Source organism: Lolium rigidum, chromosome 2 (assembly GCF_022539505.1).
Source record: "Lolium rigidum isolate FL_2022 chromosome 2, APGP_CSIRO_Lrig_0.1, whole genome shotgun sequence".
Lineage (NCBI taxonomy): Eukaryota > Viridiplantae > Streptophyta > Magnoliopsida > Poales > Poaceae > Lolium > Lolium rigidum.
Genome location: NC_061509.1, coordinates 125,812,976 through 125,835,208, shown reverse-complemented (window position 1 = coordinate 125,835,208; position 22,233 = coordinate 125,812,976). Strand labels below are relative to the sequence as shown.

The 22,233-nt window shown below is 59.5% G+C and overlaps 1 protein-coding gene across 1 annotated transcript; it reads right to left on the bottom strand.

Annotated features, from left to right (window-relative positions):
* Positions 1 to 3,045: 3,045 nt before the first annotated feature.
* Positions 3,046 to 21,182, bottom strand: LOC124687192 (dCTP pyrophosphatase 1-like). The gene is made up of 2 exons (XM_047221006.1): positions 21,015 to 21,182; positions 3,046 to 3,606 (listed from the first exon to the last, which is right to left on the bottom strand). The coding sequence occupies exons 1-2, from the start codon at positions 21,180 to 21,182 to the stop codon at positions 3,277 to 3,279; spliced, it is 498 nt and encodes a 165-aa protein (XP_047076962.1). The 3' UTR covers positions 3,046 to 3,276.
* Positions 21,183 to 22,233: the final 1,051 nt, after the last annotated feature.

Sequence of the window (22,233 nt, the reverse complement as noted above, 5' to 3'; positions counted from 1 at the left end):
CAGTGCCGGATTGAATATTTGGGGACGTGTTTTGTTCGTGTCGCGTTTGGGTCGTCGCTGCCCAGCCACGTCGCCCAAACGCCCACCCCAAATAAATATTAGTGCACAAAAATAAAAGTTTTCATTCAAATATTATTATATATTACAAAGTTTGAATAAAAACGGCTAGATTTCATCTAAACCCTAGCCTACTGACCGCCAGTCGGTGCGTTCGACGGCCCTGCCCCGTCATCGCCTCCCCTCCGCCGTAGCTCCTGCTGCGCGCGCCGCCTCTCCATGCGTAGGGCGGTGAGCAGACGCCGCTGCTCCAGCAGCGCGTCGTCGCCTGCCCTCCCCTGCTGCGTCGCCTGGAGGGAGAGCTCGACGGCGCGGCGAATCTGCGCCTCTTCACGGGTACGTGCCTCGTCTTGGAGCTTCTTCTCCGAATCGAAGGACACGACAAGTGCTCGTTGCCGATCCGTCGCCTCGTCCGGGTGCGGCCCGTCATCGTCGGACCACTCGAAGTCGTCGTCGTCCTCCTCCTGCTCCGCCTCGTCGTCCTCCTCCTCCTACATTTGCGCCTCCAGTTGCACCGCCAACGCGTCGGCCTCCGCCACCAACGCATCCGCCCGCGCCCCCAGGCCACCTCCGTAGCCGCTCGATCGCCTACCGCCGTTCACGATACTGGAGCTCCCACTCCATGCGCTGGCGCTGCCGCTTCGCACACCACCGCTCGGCCATCTCCTCCGTCCGGCGCCGCCGCTCCTCTTCCGCCGTGGCGGCGTCGAACGCCGCAATGGTGTCTGCCAACGCCGCGTTCTCCTCGGCTGCGGGGTATCCCGCTGCTGACGCTCCCACCGCCGCCTCACGCCGCTGACGCTCCCGCTGCTCGATTGCCTCCCGCCGATGCCGCCGCTCTGCACGCCAAAGCTCCGCCCGGCGCCGCCGCAACTCTTCCTCCACGGCGGCATCGATGCCGAACTGCAAATCCGGTGGTGGAGGTGGTAATGGAGACGGCGGTGGAGGGAACTGGCCGGCGTCGGGGCGGTTCATCATTGCGCAGTGGTGTTCGAGCGACGATGGCTGTGCTTGCGGCGGAGAGAGGGGTCCCAGCGGCTGTGGTGGCCGCTATTGAGCGGGGGGGGGGGTCTTTTATAGACGCCGGCGGCGGGAAGAAAGCGCGGGAAGAGGCCAGAAGCGGCGGGAAGAAAGCGCGGGAACACGCGGTGGCGTGCGAACGCCGGCGACGCGTGGAGGCTGCGCAGCACCGATGAGACGTCTCGCCTGCCCCTCCGTCGCATTAAGGCAAAGCTGCGACGCTTCGGTCGTGTGTTACTGCACGCCAATAATTTCCATCGCGAGGTAGGCGACGGTTAGGTCCAAACTTGAATGTGCCGCTGACGCGTCGGTCCCGCCACACGTCGCTTTTCGTTGTGTCTGGCATGCACGGAGCATCCCCTGTGGAGCGGGGACGGGCTCGGGGCACCGGACACCGTATCGGGCCGCGTCGGACAAAAAGAGATTTTGGAGGACACGACTGGACACGTTTTTTTGTTCGGCGTGTCCAAATACCTTTGGAGGACGGTTTGGGAAACGCGAGTGGAGATGAGATGCTCTTATGTGAAGTAGTAAGAAGCAAACCTAGCTGAACCTGCGCTGTGTGAGATAGAGCTTTTTTTGTTTTGTTTTTTGATTGTAGATCAAACAAGCCTAATTTGTTTTTTCATTTTTGGTTGCTTACCACGCTTATCACGTGGTAGTGTGAGATAGAGCTGGAGGCATCAAAATCTGGATTGTCCATTCGTTGCGGTTGAACTGCGAGCAAACCGTGCAATGTTGGTCAGTAGCAAACGAGTATAGTAGGATACAGTTCAGTCTTCCAGGTGGGCACCAATAGTCAGTCCAAAAAGACACCAATCTGCCTTAGCCAATTTGAAATTTAGTTAGGCCTTGCACTTCTGGTAATAGTATTGTCATTAGGGAAAGCCAGAAGGGTGAGTCTTGTGCGTGCGCCGAGCTCGGAGTACGCTGGTTCACGTACGACTGTCTCAGCCAGCTGAACTTCTCCGTCAGAGATCAGCTTAGAGACCATGCTTGCCATCATTGCTTTATATTGTGCAAATGTAGGTTTCTGATTCCCTGTCCGCCCTGTTCTTGCAGAGTTAAACGACCTCCAGGCGACTTATGCAGTGGCAATGCCTGATATATTACCTCTGTTCTTCCAAAGGAAGGCTCAGCGAAGATTATCAACAATCTCAGCTGAACGGATCACCTAGCGCCTCAAGATTCACTGACGCTGAGTTCTGTCCATATAGTTGCTGCAGGTTCAGGTTTGGCATCCGCTGTCCATATAGCTACAACGAGACCGATTTATTTCGGTGACGCGGACAAGTTACATATAGCTTCAAGTCACTTCAGGCAGCTGTTCACAGAAGAATATATATTTCACAGTGGTTCTACTAACATTGAGTTGATATTGTAGATGTTAATATTTTTCCTATATATTTGATCAATCTTTATAAAGTTTGATTTTGAGCAAAACTAATAGGCATCCTAATATGGGAGGGAGAAGATATTACTGTAGGTCCATGAATACCTATTTCAGCAGACAGTGCAGGGAGATGAAGGAAAACTAGGGGTGAGTAAAAGTGGTAGCACCGTCAACTTGGGCCTTCCCTTTTGCACATACTATGCAGGGGGGGCCCATTGATTACACCAATGCAAGGAAACATGACATGACGCGAATCCATCCAGGATACAACTTTCATGATGAAGTTGCATTTTGCAGTACCGTCATGCATTTATCTTTACTGAATAGACCAGAATTCTGGTAAATGTAAAAAAAAAGATCTTTTCTGATCAATCCTGGCAGAAACAAGTTTACTGAACTTGATCCTAAGACTCAAGTCCACTATGAGTGAGTTTTTGTAAATATTTTGGATAAACTTTGTTGTTTGTACTCGCAGAAATAACACAGTATAAATGCCACACAACAACCAATGCTCTATTAAAAAGTGAATGCAACTGGTCACACTCTGGAGACTTTTAGCCAAACAGAGAACAGTGTCACAGTGCTGCAAGTATATGATCCACGGTGTTGCATTATGGTCCTCCTGGATACTGGAACAGGTTAAACAGAAGGTAAATACCATTTCATTTACTACTTAGCCTACAGAGGCTCCAGTCAACAGTTGTTTAATTATCCAGGCGTCTAATAATATAGAAGGAAAACTAAGACTGGTTACATAACCTAGATCAGAGAACACACAAGAACCAGTCAAGCTACCATTTAGAGACTTAGACTCCGTTGTTATGCTCGTTATTACCGGTGAGAGTGGTGACATTTTCATTAGCAGGGGCATTGCTATCGGAGCTGTAGTAGGTGTGTTTCTTGGATGAACCCTTGCACTGGTCAACCGGGTACTTGCGTGCGTTGATCTCCATCTTGCGCAGCGCAGCCTTGCCAAGGTCGACGCCGCACATGTCTGATAGCCGGACAAGGTATAGGAGCACATCAGCGAGCTCCTCTCCCAGATGCTCCTTCTCTGCCTCATCCCAGCCAGGAAGCCCCTTGGGCACCTCTCCTTTCCACTGGAATATCTCAGACAGCTCCCCCACCTCCCCTACCTGCACAGCATAAAGCACACACAATTACACAGTGAACCAAACTCCTGTGAAAAAATATCATGCTAGGTGTCAACTAGATTAGATCCAGGAGCCACTTGATGACCTTTCCACATTTTAGTTAATCACTTAATGAGCATCTTCTAGGTGGGCAAAACTTGGGCAAAAAAAGGATGTTCTAGGTCACCTTTGTTAGCCCCCACCAAAACAGAACACCACATCTCAAAAGAAATAACAGCACACTACATTACGAAAAGAAATTATTGGCATCTGGTGGCTGGTGAAGTCAGTGGGATCCGCTGATGTCCAACTCGTCCCAACTATTGATACGGATAATCTAGTCAAGAACAGAACAGGACAAATTGCAACAGAGCTCGTACTGGCAGCTACTTGCAGGGAGCTCAGGATTCAGCATTTCCTTTTCTATTCAGGTGTACTACCTGTACAGCTTTCCTGTTGACACCTGAATGGTTGGTGCCTTGGTGGATGGTCTACTTAGAGCACCTCCAGCCATCTCCCCCGACGAGGCCCCCGGCAGCCCTTTTTTTTCATCCGGACGGCGTTATTCGGCCCAGCCGCGCCCCCGGATCCTCGTTTTCGCCCGAAATAGGCCCTTAATCCATCCGGAGAGCCCAGGCCATCCCCGGCCTCCCGAGACACGGTCAGGGACTCCGGACGAGCGAAACATCGAGCGGGCCCGCGGTGTCGGCCACAGAAAGGGTAGTTCCCTCCATTTATTTCGTTTTCCCTCCAAAATGCGCCCCATATACCCATTTTCCCCGCCGAATTTTGGAGGAGCTACCGCCATTCCTCCACAGTTGCAGCTCCTCCTCTTCCCTTCCACCACCATGCCGCCGAAGAAGATCGCCGACGATGGCGCGCCGAAGGCGAGGAATCCACGGGCGCCAAAAGAGAGGCCGCCAGGTTGGATAAACGCAAGGTAGGCGGTGGATGTGGAGTGGCGGCAGACCGAAACTCGCGGCAGGGCGGAGAGGGAGAAGAAGCTCGCGGCGAAGAGGGCGGCGGACGAACAGGCGAGGCTGGTCTCCATGTCCATGAACATGGGCCAGCCGCGCATCGGCCAATTCCCCGGCCCATGGCCAACCCAAGGTACGACCGGCTCTCCTTCCACCTTCTCGCCGGCGTCACCGGCCATGTTCCACGACAGCTACGTCGCCGGCATGTCGAGGTTTACGCCGTCGGCGCCGGAGTACGACGATGCGATGCACAAGGGCATCTCGCCTGCCCTGCGCCAAGGGCCGCTCTCCTTCTCCAACCCCGGGATACCGCCGCCGAATGACGGCGTGATGCACGAGATGATCACGTCGGGCTCCATGGCCGCCGCGTCGAGCCCGGGTTCTTCACACAAGAGGAGGCAAGGGCGTCGGAAGCCGTCGCGTCGCGGGGTGCCGTCAATGATCAGAACGACGGGTTTGGAGACGGCACCCAAGACGTCGACGAAGAAGAAGAGGAGCAGGCCGACCTCGACGACAAGGAGGACGCGCCTGAGCCCATGGCGACGTGGAAGGGGAGGAAGAAAAGGAAGAAGAACTCACCGCCGATCGAGCCGCGGATCAAATGGACGGGCAAAGAAGAGGAGTGTCTCGCCGAAGCTCGGAAGACCGTTTACATGAACGGCACCGGAACTATGAGATGTATCGGCAGCGGGTCAAGTTGGCGTTCGACGAGCGCAAAATCGTCGATCCCTACTTCAACAAGACGGTGATGATACGCGGCGACAAGGCCATGGGCACCCATTGGGGGATCATGCAGGCAGTGTGCAGCAAGTGGCACAGCATACAAGAGGACATCGAAGCTCGCCCGATGAGCGGTGCCGACTTTGAATCAAAGGTAAGCTCACTCGCCGTGCCGTCCGTCGACCCTGGATCGCCGAGAATTCATTTTGATTCGCCGGCCTGTCTTTGCAGATGCGGCGGGCGTTCGACATGTACAGCGATGACACCGACGGCCAGACGTTCAAGTACCTCAACGTCTTCACCCGCATCGAGAATTGCGAGAAGTGGGCGGACGTACGCCGGAACCTCGCGAAGAACAAGGACGAGCAGTACAACCCGACACTCCAGCCCCTGCCGCGTCGGCGGGCCGCCCCGAGTTCGGCCAGAAGAAGCTGAAAGAACTAAAGAAGGCAGGCCATCCAGCCAAAAGGTTGCAGGCGTCCTTTGACAAGTGCTGGGCCAACGCGAGGGCGCACGCCGCCGGGAGGGACGACAAGTACGACGTGCGGTGGAAGGAGATGCTCGCCAACCAGGGCGTCCAGATCACCTTGCTGAAGGCAACCTCCGCGGCAAAGAAGAGGAACACCGACCTGGCGTTCCTGATCGGCGGCAACGACAGCAAGATGGACGAGGAGACGAGGGCTTGGTACGACGCCCATCGCCAAGACATCCTCCGGCCTCCGTCGACTGCTTCGTCCTCCCTCGACGTCCACTCCCGCCGGCTGCGACACCGGCGGGCGACGATGCATCGCCGCCCGATTCCGCGCCGTACAAGGCACTTGGAAGGGACCGCCGATGTGCCCGTTCTCGTCTCAGTTTCTATTTCGATCGCCTGGAATGTGGCTGATCCGATCGCCGAACTATTGGGCGATGCTTTTGTGTAGCGGGAAGACGATTTTTTGAAACTATCCCTGCTGATGGGCGAATGCCGGGGTGCGACTGGGGAAATGTTTCCACCCACGCCCTTTTGCATCCAATCCGGCGTTTGTTAAGTCCGGATTTCGGCCCGGGGGCCTCAAACGGCTGGAGATTCTCTTAGTTTTTAAGAATGTAATGTTTTAGTCCAACTAGAACTAATACATATCTTAATTGCTGACAAAAATAGAGGTTTTCAAATCTGGAAGAATTTTGCATGATGTACATGAATGCTGAAGCCAAATATTTCTCACAGTCCTTCAAAAAATCTTAACCTTCTATATCCTATCTTCCGGCCACGGAAAAAAGGGAGGCAAAATCAATGATATTAATGCTTCAATAGTTTTTCACATCCTACATGAAGGGGGAGACCGATGTTCCTTCATTTCAGTTAACCACAAGAACAGATTTGTTAATTTAGCGAAAGCGACCACTCGGTAGTTGTCGTGGTATCGTCACGGCATATGCCATAGGGTGGCTAATCGAAGGGGCTCCTGAGAGATCTCACGGCGGTATCCGGAAGCGGGTATGGGCACGAGCGACACGGCGACGTACCCAGGTTCGAGGCCCTCCGGTGGAGGTAAAACCTCTACTCCTGCTATGAGTGTATATGGTAATCACACGAGTACAATGGTGCTCCTAGAGGCGTATCCGGCTGGCCCTGAGAGGCTAAGGGAGACGATGGTCTCTCTCACGGGGCAGCGCTGTAGGTAGGTGAAAGCAATAAGTGTTCGATCCTCCCCCGCACGAGAGGGGTAGTGCGGCTTATATAGGCACCGGCACTTTACATATAAGACCCTATAGTCTACTGGCCGGCTTGGCCGGCCCGGCTTCCGCTCCTTCCCGAGGCGGTGACGTCGGGAGCCGTTGAGGCGTCGTGGCCTGTCCCATCCGGCTGCTCGGGTCGGCGGTATGGAGAGGAGGTGTCTCTGTCGCCGTCGGCCACCGTAGCTCGTACGGTGCGTCGTAAGCCATGATGGCTCTGTCCGGCGCGTGGCACTATTGCTCCACGGTGCCCGCGCTTTACGGAGGATGAAGTCGAGCGTGGACTTTGGGAACCCGGATCACCAACCCGGTTCCTTCCCGGTGCAAGACTCGCCGGCCTCGAGTCGGTCCGAGGTACGGACCCCCGGTCGGATATGGCTTGTAGAAGCCGGCTCGGCTACGGCATTGGCGGCCGTAGCCGGGCCGACTAGGACCTGGAGCCAGCCGACTTCCGGACCAGCCGGCCACGGCGCCGGCCCGGCTGCTCCTCGGCCGGCCTTTGCCGCGAGCCGGCCGGTGGTCGGCCGGCTGCTCCGCGTCCATTGCCCTACCCGGGGTCTTCCCCCGACATTAGCCCCCGAAGCGCGGCAAGGTCCTGCGTTTAGAAGGACCTAGGCAGGTTTTCCTGGCTTCTTGAATATATTTGACGGCACTTGGAGGGGCCGACTGAGGATTTCCTTTCAGCCGGCTGCGCCCTCATCCGGCTCGTTCTTGCCGGCTGCTTCTAGCCGGCAGCTTTTTATACTTGTATAGTTTCTGCTTTCTTGCAAGATTTGTTGGTGACTCCGCCTTGCTGAAGAGTTTTGGTTCGAGTGGAACTTTTCGTCCGGCTCCGGCTTGCGCCGGAGGCTCCGCCGCCTCGGGTCCTGCGCCCGACTTGACCAGTCTGACGCCTGGCCTGGCCGTCGGTTCGTCTGGTCACATCAATGTCCCTCCGGATCCGATGCGGTTGTGGGCGACGTGGTGTGGCCGTTTTCGATAACCGCAGCGATCGTGGGAGGAGTTATGGCGCAGGAGATCCGGAGACGTGGCCCACGATCGCCACGTGGAGGCCCACTTGCCCGCCGCGGTCGGCTATAAATGCCGCGGGGAGGGCACGCGGGCGGTACTTGCTCACTTCTTCTTCCTCGCGCCTCTGCCTCCGTCGCTCTCCGCGCGCCCAAGCTCTTCGCTGTTCCGGCGAACGTCCTCCGCTGGCGAACTCCGGCGACCGAAACTCCACCGTTCCGCCGCCGCCGCGCCATCCATCCGGCGCCACGGGGCCGCGCGTCTCGACGGAGCGTCCGCAGCCGCCGCTGTCGCCGCCGCGGTCGCAAGGTTCTTCCTCGCCGTTCCATCTTTCCTGGTCGTCTTCTTCTTCTTCGGCCTCGTCAATGGCGTCCCCCAGCGGATCTTGGAGGGGTTCCTACATGCGGGAGGACGACATCGAGCGCTTGGTGCGCCTCCGGCGGATCCCGCGGTCGGTGATCACGCGGGAGCACGGCAAGGAGATGGAGCCCAAGCCGAGCCCGGCGAGCGCGTCGTTTTCGGCGCGCACCTTGACCGCGGGCTGGGCCTGCCGGCTTCAACATTCTTCCGGCGGTTCCTCGACCACTTCGGTCTCCGGCCGCATCACTCGCCGGCCAACGCGTGCGTCCTCCTGAGCTGCTACGTCGCGTTCATGGAGGCTTACGCCGGCCCGTGGCCCGACATCGACTTACGGAGCCGGCTCTTCTACTTGAAGGCCCAAACCACCGAGGGCCGCTGCGGGCTCGTGGCGCCGCCTCGATCTACACCCGGCCCGGTACGCCTTTCCCCAAAATCCCCACCGTCGACTCGGTGAAGAATTGGCAGATGTCATTCTTCTACGTGCGCAACGACGGGGCGCTCGTCGACCGGATCAACCTGCCGGAGTTCAACCCGGCCCCTCCAGTCGGCCGGATCAACTGGAGCCACAACGCCCGCTCGACGGATTCGACCGCCGAGGTGAACCTGCTCTGGGACTTCCTGGCGACGGCCACCGATGGCGGGCTGACTGCCGAGGATCTCCTCTGCACCATCGCTGAGCGCCGGGTGCTGCCGCTCCAGATGCGCTCCCATAAGATCGGGCACATGTCCGGCCGGTTCGATCCGAACCGGACGTCCAAGCGCGCCGCTCAACAAGGCCCGGGTGGCCGGCCGGGTGAACCATATCACCAAGGCGAACCTCACGGAGAGTTGGAGCTACGGGCTGGTGCCTCACGACAGGGAGCATCCGCCGGCGCGGGTAAGTCCTATGTCTTTGCCATTTTCCGGCTTGCGGCTGCGAGGCCGACTTTCCTTGTCTTCTGCCGACTTCCGGCTCATTATATGTTCATGTCTTTTCTGTCTTTCTAGGTTTTTGAGCGCCAGAACGCCGAGGACGGCGACCTGGCGACGAAGAGGTGGACGCCGGATCTCGCCGATCCGGCCGACCAAGCCGGCGAGCATGCCGGCGACGACGACTCCGCCGCGGGCGCTGATCTAGGCGGCCGGGGGGAGCACAATCCGCCCCCTTCACCGGAGCGGCGGGAGGAGGAGGTGGAGCCGGCGGCGTCCGGCACGGGGCCAATCCCCGCCGTGCCTCTGCGTACGAGGCCGCCAAGCACCACGGCGACTTCGGCGCCCAAGGGCACGAGCGAGCCGGCTCCACGCCGCCTTGGAGCGAAGGCGAAGAAGCGGCGCCGGCGGCGGCCGAAGATGGTCCCGGAGAAGTCCGGGTGAGTTCTTTCTCTCTTTTTCTTGTTTGATTCCTTTTCTTTCCTTACTTTTGTGCTTATTATCTCTTTGTTTATCCGGCTAGGGCCCCTATCAAGTTTGCCCGGGCGGCGGCTCCCGGCAAGCTCCGCGCGTTGTGTCGCCGCTTCCCGCCCGGCGAGAGGGAGCGGACGCCGCAGCCTTCCTCGCGCGCATCTACACCGCCGCCGCCCGCCGCGGGGCGCCTTCCTTCGCCGTGCCGGCTGGCCTCGGCGCACGAGTCGCGGCACGCGGGCTGAGCCGGCTCGCCGGGCGACGCCCTGGACGACATGTTCCCGGGCCGGACTCGTCCTCTTGGCCCGGCTGCGCGGGGCTGGTGCAGGAATGCCGCCATCGGCCGGGCCGGAGCCGGCAGCTCCGCACCGCTGCGGCCGGAGCCGGGCCGGGAGGGGCTGCGCCGCCCACGATCGGGCCGGAGCCGGGCCGAGCGTGGTGGTCGCTGGACGAAAGTCCGGAGGAGGCACCTCGGGCGCCGGAGCGGCCCGGGCCGGCCGGGCCATCGCGCTGCGCCGGAGCGACGCCGCCACCGCGGCCGACGACGGAGGAGCCGGCCCGACGGAGAGCCGGCAAGAGGCGAGCCGGTGCGCACGGAGGGCGCCGACTCGCGCGCGCTGGTGAGGACGGGGACCCCAACGGCGTCACCGCAAGGCACACGTGGCCAGGGCGCACTTCTTCTTCGAGGTGCCGTCCGCCTCCGACTCCGGCCTCGGCTCGGCTGCCACCATGGAGCGGGCGTGGCTCCGCGCCGACTCCTACGAGGTGACCAGCCGGGAGGGAACCCCGGCCAAGCATCGGTGGAGATGTTCTTCTCCGGCCTGCGAGGCCAACCTCAAGGCCATGGCAACCGGGGCCGCGGCCGACGTTGCCAAGGTGGAGGAAGCCGGCAAGGTAAGCTTCGGCTGTTTTTAATGCGATTATTATCCTGGTAGCCCTCCGAGGCATGGGCCGGCTGCTTGGAGCCGGCACGGGTTTCGCTTGATTGACTAACTTTTTCCTTTTTCCTTAGGTCGTGGCGGATCGGCGCACCGCTCCGGCCTGACCGCGCCGTGACCCACTACCACAAGGCCAAGCTGGACCGGGCCGACTTGGCCCGTGAGCTTGAAGCCGCCAAGGGTAAGCTCTACGCTTCCTTCGACTTGATGTCTTGTTTTCTCTCTAATCTTGGTTGGCTGACATTCCTTTCTGGCCGACTTGTAGTTGAAGCCGCCAAGGTCCCGCAGCTGGAGTCGGATCTCCGAGCCGCTCGCGACCAATGCGCCGTGAGCGAGGAGGCGGGCCGATCCGCCGCCCGCAAGCTTAAGCGGCTGATCGGGAGGCGACGCGGCTGCGCCGGTCGGAGCGGGAACCACCTCAAGGAGCTTGCCGCCCTCAAGAAGGACGGGGAGGAGAAGGCTGGCGGAGCGCGAGCGGGCGGGCTGGACGAGGTGGAGCGGCAACGGCTTGCGCTTCGGGAGGAAGTCTCCACCAAGTCCACGGAGCGGCGGCTACCGCCAAGCGGCCGGACGGAGGGGATTGGCGCGCTTGACCGCGGCTTGGCGGGTGAGTGTCTCTATGTTTCCTTCCCTTTGCCGGCTTTCGGTGTCGGCTGCCGGCTTAGGTGTGGTGGCCGGCAGCTGAAACTTATCTTCTTTCGCTATTCTCCATCTTGGTGGGGCGTCGGTTCGTGCCGGCGCGCCGGCTTCTTTGTTCCTTCGAATTCTCCATCTTGGTGGGCGGTCGGCTCGTGCCGGCGCGCTGATCTTATAGGACTTCGAAAATTTGCATTTTTCGGCTTATTTCGGCTTTCGGTGGTTTTCGACATGCTTCTTCCCGCGGCGGCCTTCCCGGAGACGCGAGGATGCGGCCTTGGCAGCCGTTGGCGTTGAGCGTGAGTCCGGAGGCGGGCGGCGGCGAGGGCAGCTCGGAGTATTTCTCCATGGAGGATCACACGGCGTCCATGAGTGCCCGCGTCGAGCCCATCACCAAGCTCGGCTGGGAGCTTCGGAAGGCGGCCGAAGAGGCGGGTGCCCATGCTTCGTGGCTTTGAAGAGGCGGCGCCGCAAGATATCTCCGGCCTCGTCGGCTGCGATGGAGCGGGCGCCGGATCGTTTCCTCGGCTCGGAAGGAGTCGGCCACGCGCGCCGGTGCCGACATGGCGGCTGTCCTTCGTCCTCTCTTGGTACAACGAGGTGGACACGGGGCAGCTTGAGTTCCGGCGAGCCGGCGTGGAGGACAAGCTCCCGGCCGATCTCAAGGCCGCCCGCCTTGCTCGAGCCGAGCGCCATCGCCGAGTTCGTCGACAAGACCCTCTTCGTCGCGGACCCGAACCCTCCTGCTGTCCGATGGAGAGTACATGGACGATGAGGAGGCGGAGGACGTGCTGAGGACGACCGGCTGCCGGCTCCAGCGATGCTCCTCAGTGGCGCTTAGATTTACCTGCTTTTGATTGTTGCTTTTGCCAAGACAATTTATTAAATCCCGGGATGCGGGTGCATATGTAAGACAATATAATTATCCTTTTATTAAGGCACACTTTAATGTGTTTGTTAATCATTTGTGTGCCGGCTTGCTTTCTTTCGACTTGTTCGCTTTTTCCTATCCGCCCCACTCTTTGGTTGTGCTCTTGCCGGTCGTACGTCCAGACTTGCGATCCGTCGCCGGATCAAGAGCGGGCCGGCGAGGAGGCCGACGGTACTCGGTCGAACGAGCTGAATTCGGCAATCCGACACTTTATGAAAGTTTGCAAGTCAACTCGCTTTTACTCTTTCCCTTAGTCGTTTTTCGCGTGCGGCTCCCTAGGCCTTACTCCCGCCGGCCGGACGGCCGGGTTGCGATGCTGTAGGCTGGATCGGAAGCCAGGCTGTCGGAAGCCGGATCACGTTGCGAGCCGACCGCGTGAGAGGGTTCAAGCCAATTGGCGAAACAAGGTAAAGTACGCGAAAAACTTGTCGGAAACGGCGCTCTTGGCGCATGCTTTTCATAGCTTACAAAAGGGATACAAGGGATACATACATTCACTGCTCTCATGTGTAAAATGGGCGGAGTAACCTGACATTCCGGGGACGTTTAGTCTCCTCGTCGGCCTTGTCGGCTTGTTTTCTTAGCCTCTTGGGCATCTATGAGATAGTAGGAATCATTGCCCTCTTGCCTTGCTCACGATGAAGGGACCCTCCCATGGGGATGCTAGTTTATGCTTTGTCCGTGCTGTCCGTTGGATCAGCCGGAGCACTAGGTCTCCTTCTCGGAATACTAAGGTCTTGACCTTCGGGCTGTGGTAGCGACGGAGGCTTTGCTTGATATACGGTTGACCTGGACTCGGCCATCGGCCGGACCTCTTCAACCGAGTCGACTCCATCTTCGCGAGCTTCTTTGGCTTCGGCTTACGTGTAGAGCTTGATTCTTGGCGCGTCGTGCTCGATATCGGTCGGCGGGACGGCTTCGGCCCGTATACGAGGAAGAAGGGTGTGAACCCGGCGAGCGGTTTGGCGTTGTGCGCGAGGCTCCACGGCACTGCTGGGCAGCTCTTCAATCCGGCGGCCCGGTGAGCGCTCAGCGGCTCCACCGGCCTGGGCCGGATGCCGGCTAGGATCAAGCCGTTGGCTTTCTCCACTTGGCCGTTGGTCTCGGGTGCGCCACGGACGATAGGTCCATCCGGATCCCCATCTCTCCGCGATGAGCGTTTGAAGATGCCCTCGGCGAAGTTCTTCGCCATTGTCGGTGATGATGCTATGCGGGTAGCCATATCTCACGATTATTTCCTTGAGGAATGTGACGGGCGTGGAGCCGTCCGGCTTCTTGATTGGCTTGGCTTCGATCCACTTAGTGAACTTGTCAATCATCACCAAGAGATGAGTCATGCCGCCTCGGGCTGTTTTGAATGGGCCCACCATATCCAAGCCCCATACGGCAAATGGCCGAGGTAATGGGGATGGTCTTCAAGCGGAAGCCGGCGTGGTCCTTTGCTTGGCGAAGCGTTGGCAGCCGTTACACTTCTTCACCGGTTCTTCGCGTCTGCGGCGCGATCGGCCGGTAAAAACCGTGCTTGGAAGGCTTTGGCCACTATGGCTCGGGAGGAGGCGTGGTGGCCGCACTCGCCACTGATGGATTTCCCGTAGGAGTTCAATCCCTTCAGCCGGCTCGACGCACCGTCGGAACACCCCACTTACGCTGCGTTTGTACGGCTCGTGGTTGATGATTGTATAGGCCTTGGCCCTTCTCTCAATCTGCACGGCACTGGACTGCGTCATCGGGCGGCACACCGTCGGTGAGGTAGGAGAGGAATTCTTGTGCCCATGAAGGTACGCATCTTATCTCGAATACGGCTGACCAACGGGGTCTCCCGCGTGGGAGCTTCCGGCTTCGGCGCATGGTCGCCGGGTTCGGCTTGCTAGCCGGCGGGTTCGGCTTGCTAGCCCCGAGTGTGGCGATGAAGCCCCGGGTTGGGCGAGAAGTCCCGGGTTCGGCATGGTAGCCGGCGGGTTCGGCTTGTTAGCCCCCGACTTGGGCGATGAAGCCCGGGTTTGGCTGAGCGGCCCCGGGTCGGCCGGCACGAATATTGAATCCGAATCCGGTGACGGTATGATGGACGGCTTCTTGATAACCGCCAAGGCGATACCGGCGGAATGGCTTGCCGGGTTGAGCCAATCTTGGACAAGGCGTCGGCCGCCTCATTGTTTGCTCGTGGCACGTGGTGGAACTCGCGGCCGTCGAAGAAGCCGGATAGTTGCTTGGACATGGAAGCGGTATGAGGCCATGTTGGCGTCCTTCGCGTCCCAGTCGCCAGATGCTTGCTGTATAACCAAGTCGGAGTCGCCGAAGCAAAGTATGCGACGCACGCCAATCTCCTTGGCCAGCTTCAGCCCATGAATGAGCGCTTCATACTCCGCCACATTGTTGGATGCGGCGAAGTGGATTTGCAGGACGTAGTCCAGTCGGTCTCCCTTGGGAGAGGTGATGACGATGCCGGCTCCTAAGCCGTTGCGCATCTTTGAGCCGTCGAAGTGCATCTTCCAATGCGTGGAATCCGGCACGGGCGGCGGGTGCGCATCTCAGCCCGGTCGACGAAGAAGTCCGCGAGGATCTGCGACTTGATGGCTGTGCGTGGCTCGTAGAGGATGGTGTGGGCGGCTAGCTCCAGGGCCCACTTGGCAACCCGGCCGTTGGCATCCTTGCTGCCGATGATTTCCGCCAGAGGCGCTGTGGCGACCACCCGGATAGGATGTTCTTGGAAGTAGTGCTTGAGCTTCTTGGCTGCCATGTAGACGCCGTAGGTGACCTTCTGGTAGTGGGGGTAGTTTTGCTTCGGTCGGGAGAGCACTTCGGCGAGGTAGTAGGCGGGCGGCTGGACCAGTGCTCTCTGTTTCGGCTTCTTTGCGCTCCACCACCGGGACAACGCTAACCACTCGGTTGGTGGCTGCGATGTACAACGGCATCGGCTCCATTGAACCCGGCGTTGCAAGGATTGGCGCGGTTGAGAGCACGCGCTTTAAGTCACGGAAGGCTTCATCCGCTGCGGTGACCGGACGAACTTGTCCGCCTTCCTCATCAAGCGATACGGGGGCGGTGCCTTCTCCCCCGGCCGGGTCGGCGAAGCGGCTCAAGGAAGCCGAGACGGCCGGCGAACTTACGGGACGTCTTTGAGGCCTCTGCGGCGGCTCCATCTTCTCAATGGCACGATCTTCTCGGGTTGGCTTCGATTCCTCGGCGAGAGACGAGGTAGCCCGGGAGTTGGCCGGGCGGCACGCCGAAAGTGCACTTGGCCGGGTTGAGCTTCATCCGGAATCTTCGCGGATTGGTGAAGGTTTCTCTCGGGTCATCAAGGAGGGTAGGCATCTCCTTGGTTTTTACAACGACATCATCCACATATGCGTGAACATTTACTGCCGATTTGATCCTGCAAACACTTTTGCATGCACCTTTGGTAGGTGGCGCCTGCATTTTCAAGCCGAATGGCATAGTCGTGTAGCGATAAGCCCGTACGGGGTAATGAACGAAGTCTTTATTTGATCGGCCGGATTCAAAGGAATGCGGTGGTAGCCTGAATAAGCATCTAGGAAAGACAACGAGTTCACGGCCGGCGATCGAGTCTATGACTTGATCTATGCGCGGCGGGGGAAGGGGTCCTTCGGGCACGCCTTGTTCGAGCTGGTGTAGTCGATACACATGCGCCGGGAGCCGTTCTTCTTCAAAACCGGGACCGGGTTTGCCAACCGGTCCGGGTGCGGTACTTCCATGATGAAGCCGGCAGCTAGGAGCCGGGCAATTTCTTCACCGATGGCCTTCCTTCGTTCTTCGGCGAAGCGCTCGAGAAGGCTGCTTCACCGGCTTGGCTTCGAGCCGGACGTGGAGGTGGTGCTCGGCCAACTCCCTCGGCACACCCGGCATGTCTCTTGGAGTCCATGCGAAGATGTCCCGATTCTCACGGAGGAAGGCTTGGTGAGCTCGCTTTCCTATTTCTTGTTCAAGCCGGCACCGATGGTGACGTACTTGTCCGGCTGCGCCGGGTCCGGCGGGATCTTCTTGGTGCTTGTCGGCCGGCTGGAAATGAGTCGTCCCAGCCGGGTTGCCTCCGGCTCGGCATGTCCGTCTGCGCGGCCTTGGCGAGGGCAACGGCGTCGTGGATGAGGCTGCTTCTCGGTGGCGATGACCGGCGTCCGGGCCATCTTGGAGCTCGCGTGGCGCGGTCCATGGAGCGGCGATAGTCGCCGGCTATGGTGATGACCCCCTTTGGGCCGAGCGGCTTCATCTTTAGGTACCCATAGTGGGGCACCGCCATGAACTTGGTCGGGGCCGGCCTGCCCGGGAGCGCGTGGTAGGGACTCACGAGGTCCACCACCTCGAACTCGATTCTCTCGGTGCGGAAGTGGTCCGGCTTCCCGAACATCACCTCCGGCGTGATCCGGCCTATCGGTGGCGAGCGGTGGCACTGGCACGATGCCATGGAAGACGGTGGGGGTGGGGCGCAACTCGGCCTCTGGATGCCCGGCTTGCGGGCGGTGTCGCGGTAGAGGATGTTGATCGTTGCTGCCGCCGTCGATGAGGACGCGCGAAAATCGCACGCTGCGCCGAGTCGTGCCGATGGTGGGGTCGAGGACCATGGCGTAGCTGCCCGGCTTCGGCGGGACAGCCGGTGTGTCGCGGCGATCAAATGTGATGGCCTGCTCGACCGGTTTCGGTGCTTGGGGGACCGGCGGTATGACCGCGTTGACCTCGAGGAACGGCTCTGCGCGGCTCGTCTTGTCCTCGGGCTCGGAGGTGAAGATGATGTAGGTAGCATCTTCGGCCGGATATCGGCCATGGTGCACTTGGTTAGCCTCGTGGTGCTCGAGGTTGGCGTTCTCTGCGCCGCCTTGACCACCCGGCCCGCCGAGCTGGAGGGGCGGGGGTGGAGGGGAGGGGTTCGCCGCTTGTCGGCCGCTTCATGAAGTGGCGGTCGCGGGTGGTGTGGTTGGAGGGGTTCTTGCCGCTGTGGTACTTGCACGGCGAGTCGAGCATCTGCTCGAAGGAGTACTTCGGCTTCCATTGCCGGTCTGTTTGCTTATGGCGGCGGCTGCCGCCTGCCGCGTTGTCCGACCACGGCTGCCACATGGGCGGAACCGTACCGGCGGTCCGGCTGGTCGGCTGTGACGCTTGCCGCGGTAGTTGTCCCGCCGGCTGCCATGCGAGCCGCCTTCGGCCGGCTTGTGCTCGGCCGGCTTGTGGTTGTCCCGTCTTCTTCGGGGCTGGTGAAGCGTCAGCCGGCGCCTTGCCGGCTTCCTCGGCCGGCGCGTACTTGTCCGCGATGGCCATCAAGGCGGCCATTGTCTTGGGCTCGCTGCGGCGTAGCTTGTGCCACGGCATGGTGTTGGGCCGGCAGCCTCCCATGAAGAAGGCTGATGGCTTGCATCTCGTGCACGCCCTCGCAAGAGTTGCGCATCTCGCACCGGCGCGTCGGGTACGCGCGATCCGTCTCGTCCGGGCCACTGCTTGCACATCTCAAGGCGGTGAGGGCGACCCGGCCGGCGATAGGTGCCGGTGAAGTTGCTTCGATGAAGGCGGCCTCGAAGTCCGGCCAGCCGTTGATGCTTGCCGGGCGGCGGGTTGTTGAGCCATGTGCGGGCGGAGCCGAGCGGCATGAGGGGAGTAGCGCACGGCCCAGCGCTTGTTGCCCGGGAGATGCCGGCTAGCGGTGGAGTAGTCCTGCAGCCCGGTCCTCCGGCTTGGCTGTGCCGTCGTACTTGGGCGTGTCGCGGGGAAGCTGGAAGCCGTCGAGCACGGGCTCGTTGGCGATGCGGGGCCCGAAGCACTTGGGGCAAGCCGGTGCCTCCTCTTCCGCAATGCGGGATTCGATCAGCCGGTCGAGGCGGTCTCGGCGTCGGCGGGCTCGATGCGCGGGCCCGGCCGGGAGTGGGCCGGCCGGCGAGCGCCGCCGCTCGGGAGCCGGCCGGTGAGGGCGTCGCGGCTCGGAGTCGTGCTCCTGGTTCCGGCTTGGCGGAGCCCGGCTGCGGCTGCTGCCGCCGCCTGGTTGGTTGCTCGGCCGGCTCGGGGTTGCGCGCGTGGCACGGGAATCGCTGCGCCGGCTTGGTGCTGGGGAGGCGGACTCGGCCGTGTCCTCGGCGTTGCTCGCGGCACCACGAGCGTGGAAGCTCTAGGGTCTCGGGCGTACACGGGGTCTTTCGGCCGCCTGTTGGCAGCCTTCACCAAATCAGCCACCCGCGCGGTGCGGCGGCGTAGCTCTTCGCCCTCGGGCGGTGTAGCTCTCTGCGGCGGCTTCGGCCGCGAGCATGTTCTTGTCGGGGGTGTTGTAGATGGGCAGCTCCATGGATGGAGCCGGCTCGTCCGCGCCGTCGCGGTCGATCTCGGCGCCTAGGTCGCGGCCTCTGCGGCGGATCTCGCCGGCTCGGGTGGGGGTGTCGCCGCCTGGGGTGAGGCCGTGGGCGCGGTTGTACTCGCGGCCGGGTGATGTCCCACGGCGCTTAGCGGCAGCCAGCTCCTCGGTACGCGAGGAGGAGCACGCGGTGCGCCTCCGGGTGCTGCCTCGACGGCGGCGGCGTCGGTGCGGCGCCGGTGGTGAGCGGGGTGCTCGGCTTTGCCGGACTTGCTCCGGCCCGGGACGGTGGTGGTGGCGCCTTTGGGCCCGAGCCGGAGGCGTTGGGGTCAACGTGGCGCTCCGAGGTTGGGGCCGCGGGTGCGCGGGTTCTTGGTGACTTCTTCGCCGACCATCATGACTTGCACGACGGCGGGGGCTGGCGGGAGCGGCTGCGGCCGGCTCGCGGAGGAGGGCTAGCGCAGCGCAACACTGCCGCGGGTAGCGCGGCGGTGCGGCGGTGGCGACGTAGACGCGTGGCCGCCGAAGGAGATGATCGCTGCCGCCGGTCGGGAAGGGCCGGTCGGCGAAGCAGCCGAGCGTTGTCGGCGGCGCGATCGAGGAGCCGAATCTCCGGATCAAGCACGGAGCGACTCGCTCGCCGGTGGTGATGGTGAGGCCCGTCCGGATGAAGACACCGGCCGAGGATGCTGAAGGCCCCACGGTGGGCGCCAAATGTCGTGGTATCGTCACGGCATATGCCATAGGGTGGCTAATCGAAGGGGCTCTCGAGAGATCTCACGGCGGTATCCGGAAGCGGGTATGGGCACGAGCGACACGGCGACGTACCCGAGGTTCGAGGCCCTCCGGTGGAGGTAAAACCTCTACTCCTGCTATGAGTGTATATGGTAATCACACGGTACAATGGTGCTCCTAGAGCTGTATCCGGCTGGCCACCGAGAGGCTAAGGGAGACGATGGTCTCTCTCACGGGCAGCGGCTGTAGGTAGGTGAAAGCAATAAGTGTTCGATCCTCCCCGCACGAGAGGGTAGTGCGGCTTATATAGGCACCGGCACTTTACATATAAGACCCTATAGTCTACGGCCGGCTTGGCCGGCTTCGGCTTCCGCTCCTTCCCGGCGGTGACGTCGGGAGCCGTTGAGGCGTCGTGGCTCTGTCCCATCCGGCTGCTCGGGTCGGCGGTATGGAGAGGAGGTGTCTCTGTCGCCGTCGGCCACCGTAGCTCGTGCGGTGCGTCGTAAGCCATGATGGCCTGTCCGGCGCGTGGCACTATTGCTCCACGGTGCCCCGCGCTTTACGGAGGATGAAGTCGGCGTGGACTTTGGGAACCCGGATCACCAACCCGGTTCCTTCCGGTGCAAGACTCGCCGGCCTCGAGTCGGTCGAGGTACGGACCCCCGGTCGGATATGGCTTGTAGAAGCCGGCTCAGCTACGACATTGGCGGCCGTAGCCGAGCCGACTAGGACTCGGAGCCAGCCGACTTCCGGACCAGCCGGCCACGGCGCCAGCCGGCTGCTCCTCAGCCGGCCTTTGCCGCGAGCCGGCCAGTGGTCAGCCGGCTGCTCCGCGTCCATTGCCCTACCCGGGGTCTTCCCCCCGACAGTAGTTGAGACACATGATATACAACTCTAAAACTTTGATAAAAACATGAGGCCTTCAGCATTTTTTATCGAGACTAGGTATGTTTGGACTTACACAGACCGAACGTTTATTAAGACTGGTCAGGTTTCTACAAACTAGAAGATATAGTTGTCTGCTAAACAAGTAAAGTAAATAATTAACATATGTAACTTCTTGTTCAGTATCAGTTATAAACTAAATGTTTATATGAAATCCATAATTTTGGCGCCGACAATATCCATGACCATGAGGTGAAGGCCAAAGGACAATGAGAAAAATCAAATAATAATGTTATGCATCAGTGTTATATTAGTTCAATAATAATTAATATTCTAGGATAACTGCAGTCCTGCACGCCTACTGGTACTGTATTATGGAATGCAAGAAAAACCTAATGGTATTATGATTTGATCATCGAACAAATTTTGCATATTGGAAGTAAAGTGATGTGATACTTCAGTCTGCACACATTGAATTAATACAGTATATCTCCAATTTTACTATTACTGTAGATATGAGTGCTCTTTTAGTGCCTACTGATTACTGTGTAAGCAGAAGCAAAAAAGTGAAAAGCCATATTACCTTGCAGTGCCCTGTAAAGCAGAATAAAAAGAAACAAACCTGATAACGATGATTCGGAAAAGTTTTGTCAACATGCAACCATTTTCCTCTGGCAAAAAAGTCACTAACGCCTAAACAGACCCTTAACCTAAATTCTGCCGCTCTATTTTTCAGACCAGGAGGAACCCCATCCTCCTTCACACCCTAAGCTAAGCCGCTAATAAATGGGGCGAGAAATGAAATAAACCAGGGATGTATGAAGTGTGAATCGGACCAGGGCAAGGAGGAGATTCCTGGGGGAGTGGAACTGCTCCCAGTCCCTCTCCCTGGCGAAGTCCGCCATCCTCCTCCGCAGCTCCTCAAGGCTCACCGCCTCTGCCCCCACCTTAGTGTCGCAAGAACCGCCGCCGCCCTTCTCCTGCTCCGCCTCCCCGCCATTCATCTCTCGCGATCTCTCCTGCGGCCGTTTCTCCTCCTAATCTCTCTCTTCTTGGTGTCAGGCAGCGGGCGCAGGAGGAAGAGGAACAGAGTTTGGAGGAGGCAATAAATAAGGGGACGGGCTTAGGGTGGGGTTAAGCGTAGGGTAGGTGTTCCTTTATTTGGAAAAAGGTACGGTGTGCAGATTTGGGCTCGGCCCGGACGCGTCGCAACAGAGTGAATGATGGGCCGGCCTCGCGGGCCCTTTTCCCGACAGCCACATGCAACGACAGTCTTCCAGGCTTCCAGCAGCTGCTCACTACAATAACTGCAATGTGAGTTTCCCATAAAGAACATACTGCAGTGTGAGTTGTAAAACTATGGAAGTAACAACATCATATATTTAAAGTGTTTTGGTGATATGGCATGAGAATAAAAGAATGAGAGGTGGTAATTAGCTATGCCATAACATCACACACCCCAATGCAAGATGAGTCTACATCATAATAAATGACATGACGCATGAAATCACATACGACTATGAAGTTAGTAACATAAAGTAGTAACATGTGCATGTTAGTAGCTTATGTTACTCCCCACTATAACTAGCCTAAGGCCATCTCCAACGGGGCGACCCATCCCGCCCCCACACGTCTGGGTGGGTCGAACCAGACAAATATGTATCCTAACATGTGGATGCATCCCAAAAATGGATAGCCGCGGTGTCCAAGATGACCCAAAGCCGGCCCAAATCTAGGCCTGGTTTGCATGGTCGCGGACACCGAGGGTTGGCCTCTCGCGTCCTCCCCTTGTCCTCCCCTGACCCGCGTGTCTGCCTCCCAAATCACAGTCACTCCACTCTAGTCCCAAACCTAGAGGATGGCCGACGAAACTGCCGCCACCATCGGAGACGAGGCCGAGCTCGCCGCCGTTGTCGCTCCTGTCGCTGAGGAGATCCCGGCAGTGTGAGTTTCCCCTAAAGAACATATTGTAGTGCAAGGTGTAACCGTCCCAACTTCCTTCAACGATTTTGGAAACAGATTGGGAAGAGAAAATCGGCATGAAGGGTTTTGGGA

Bases quoted from the DNA above. Each gene is read 5' to 3' on its own strand.
- LOC124687192 (XM_047221006.1), bottom strand. From the start codon at position 21,182: ATGAATGGCGGGGAGGCGGAGCAGGAGAAGGGCGGCGGCGGTTCTTGC. The intron at 3,607-21,014 runs GTCCGATTCACA...TATGCTGTGCAG, and splicing joins GGAATCTCCTCCTTGCCCTG to GTAGGGGAGGTGGGGGAGCT.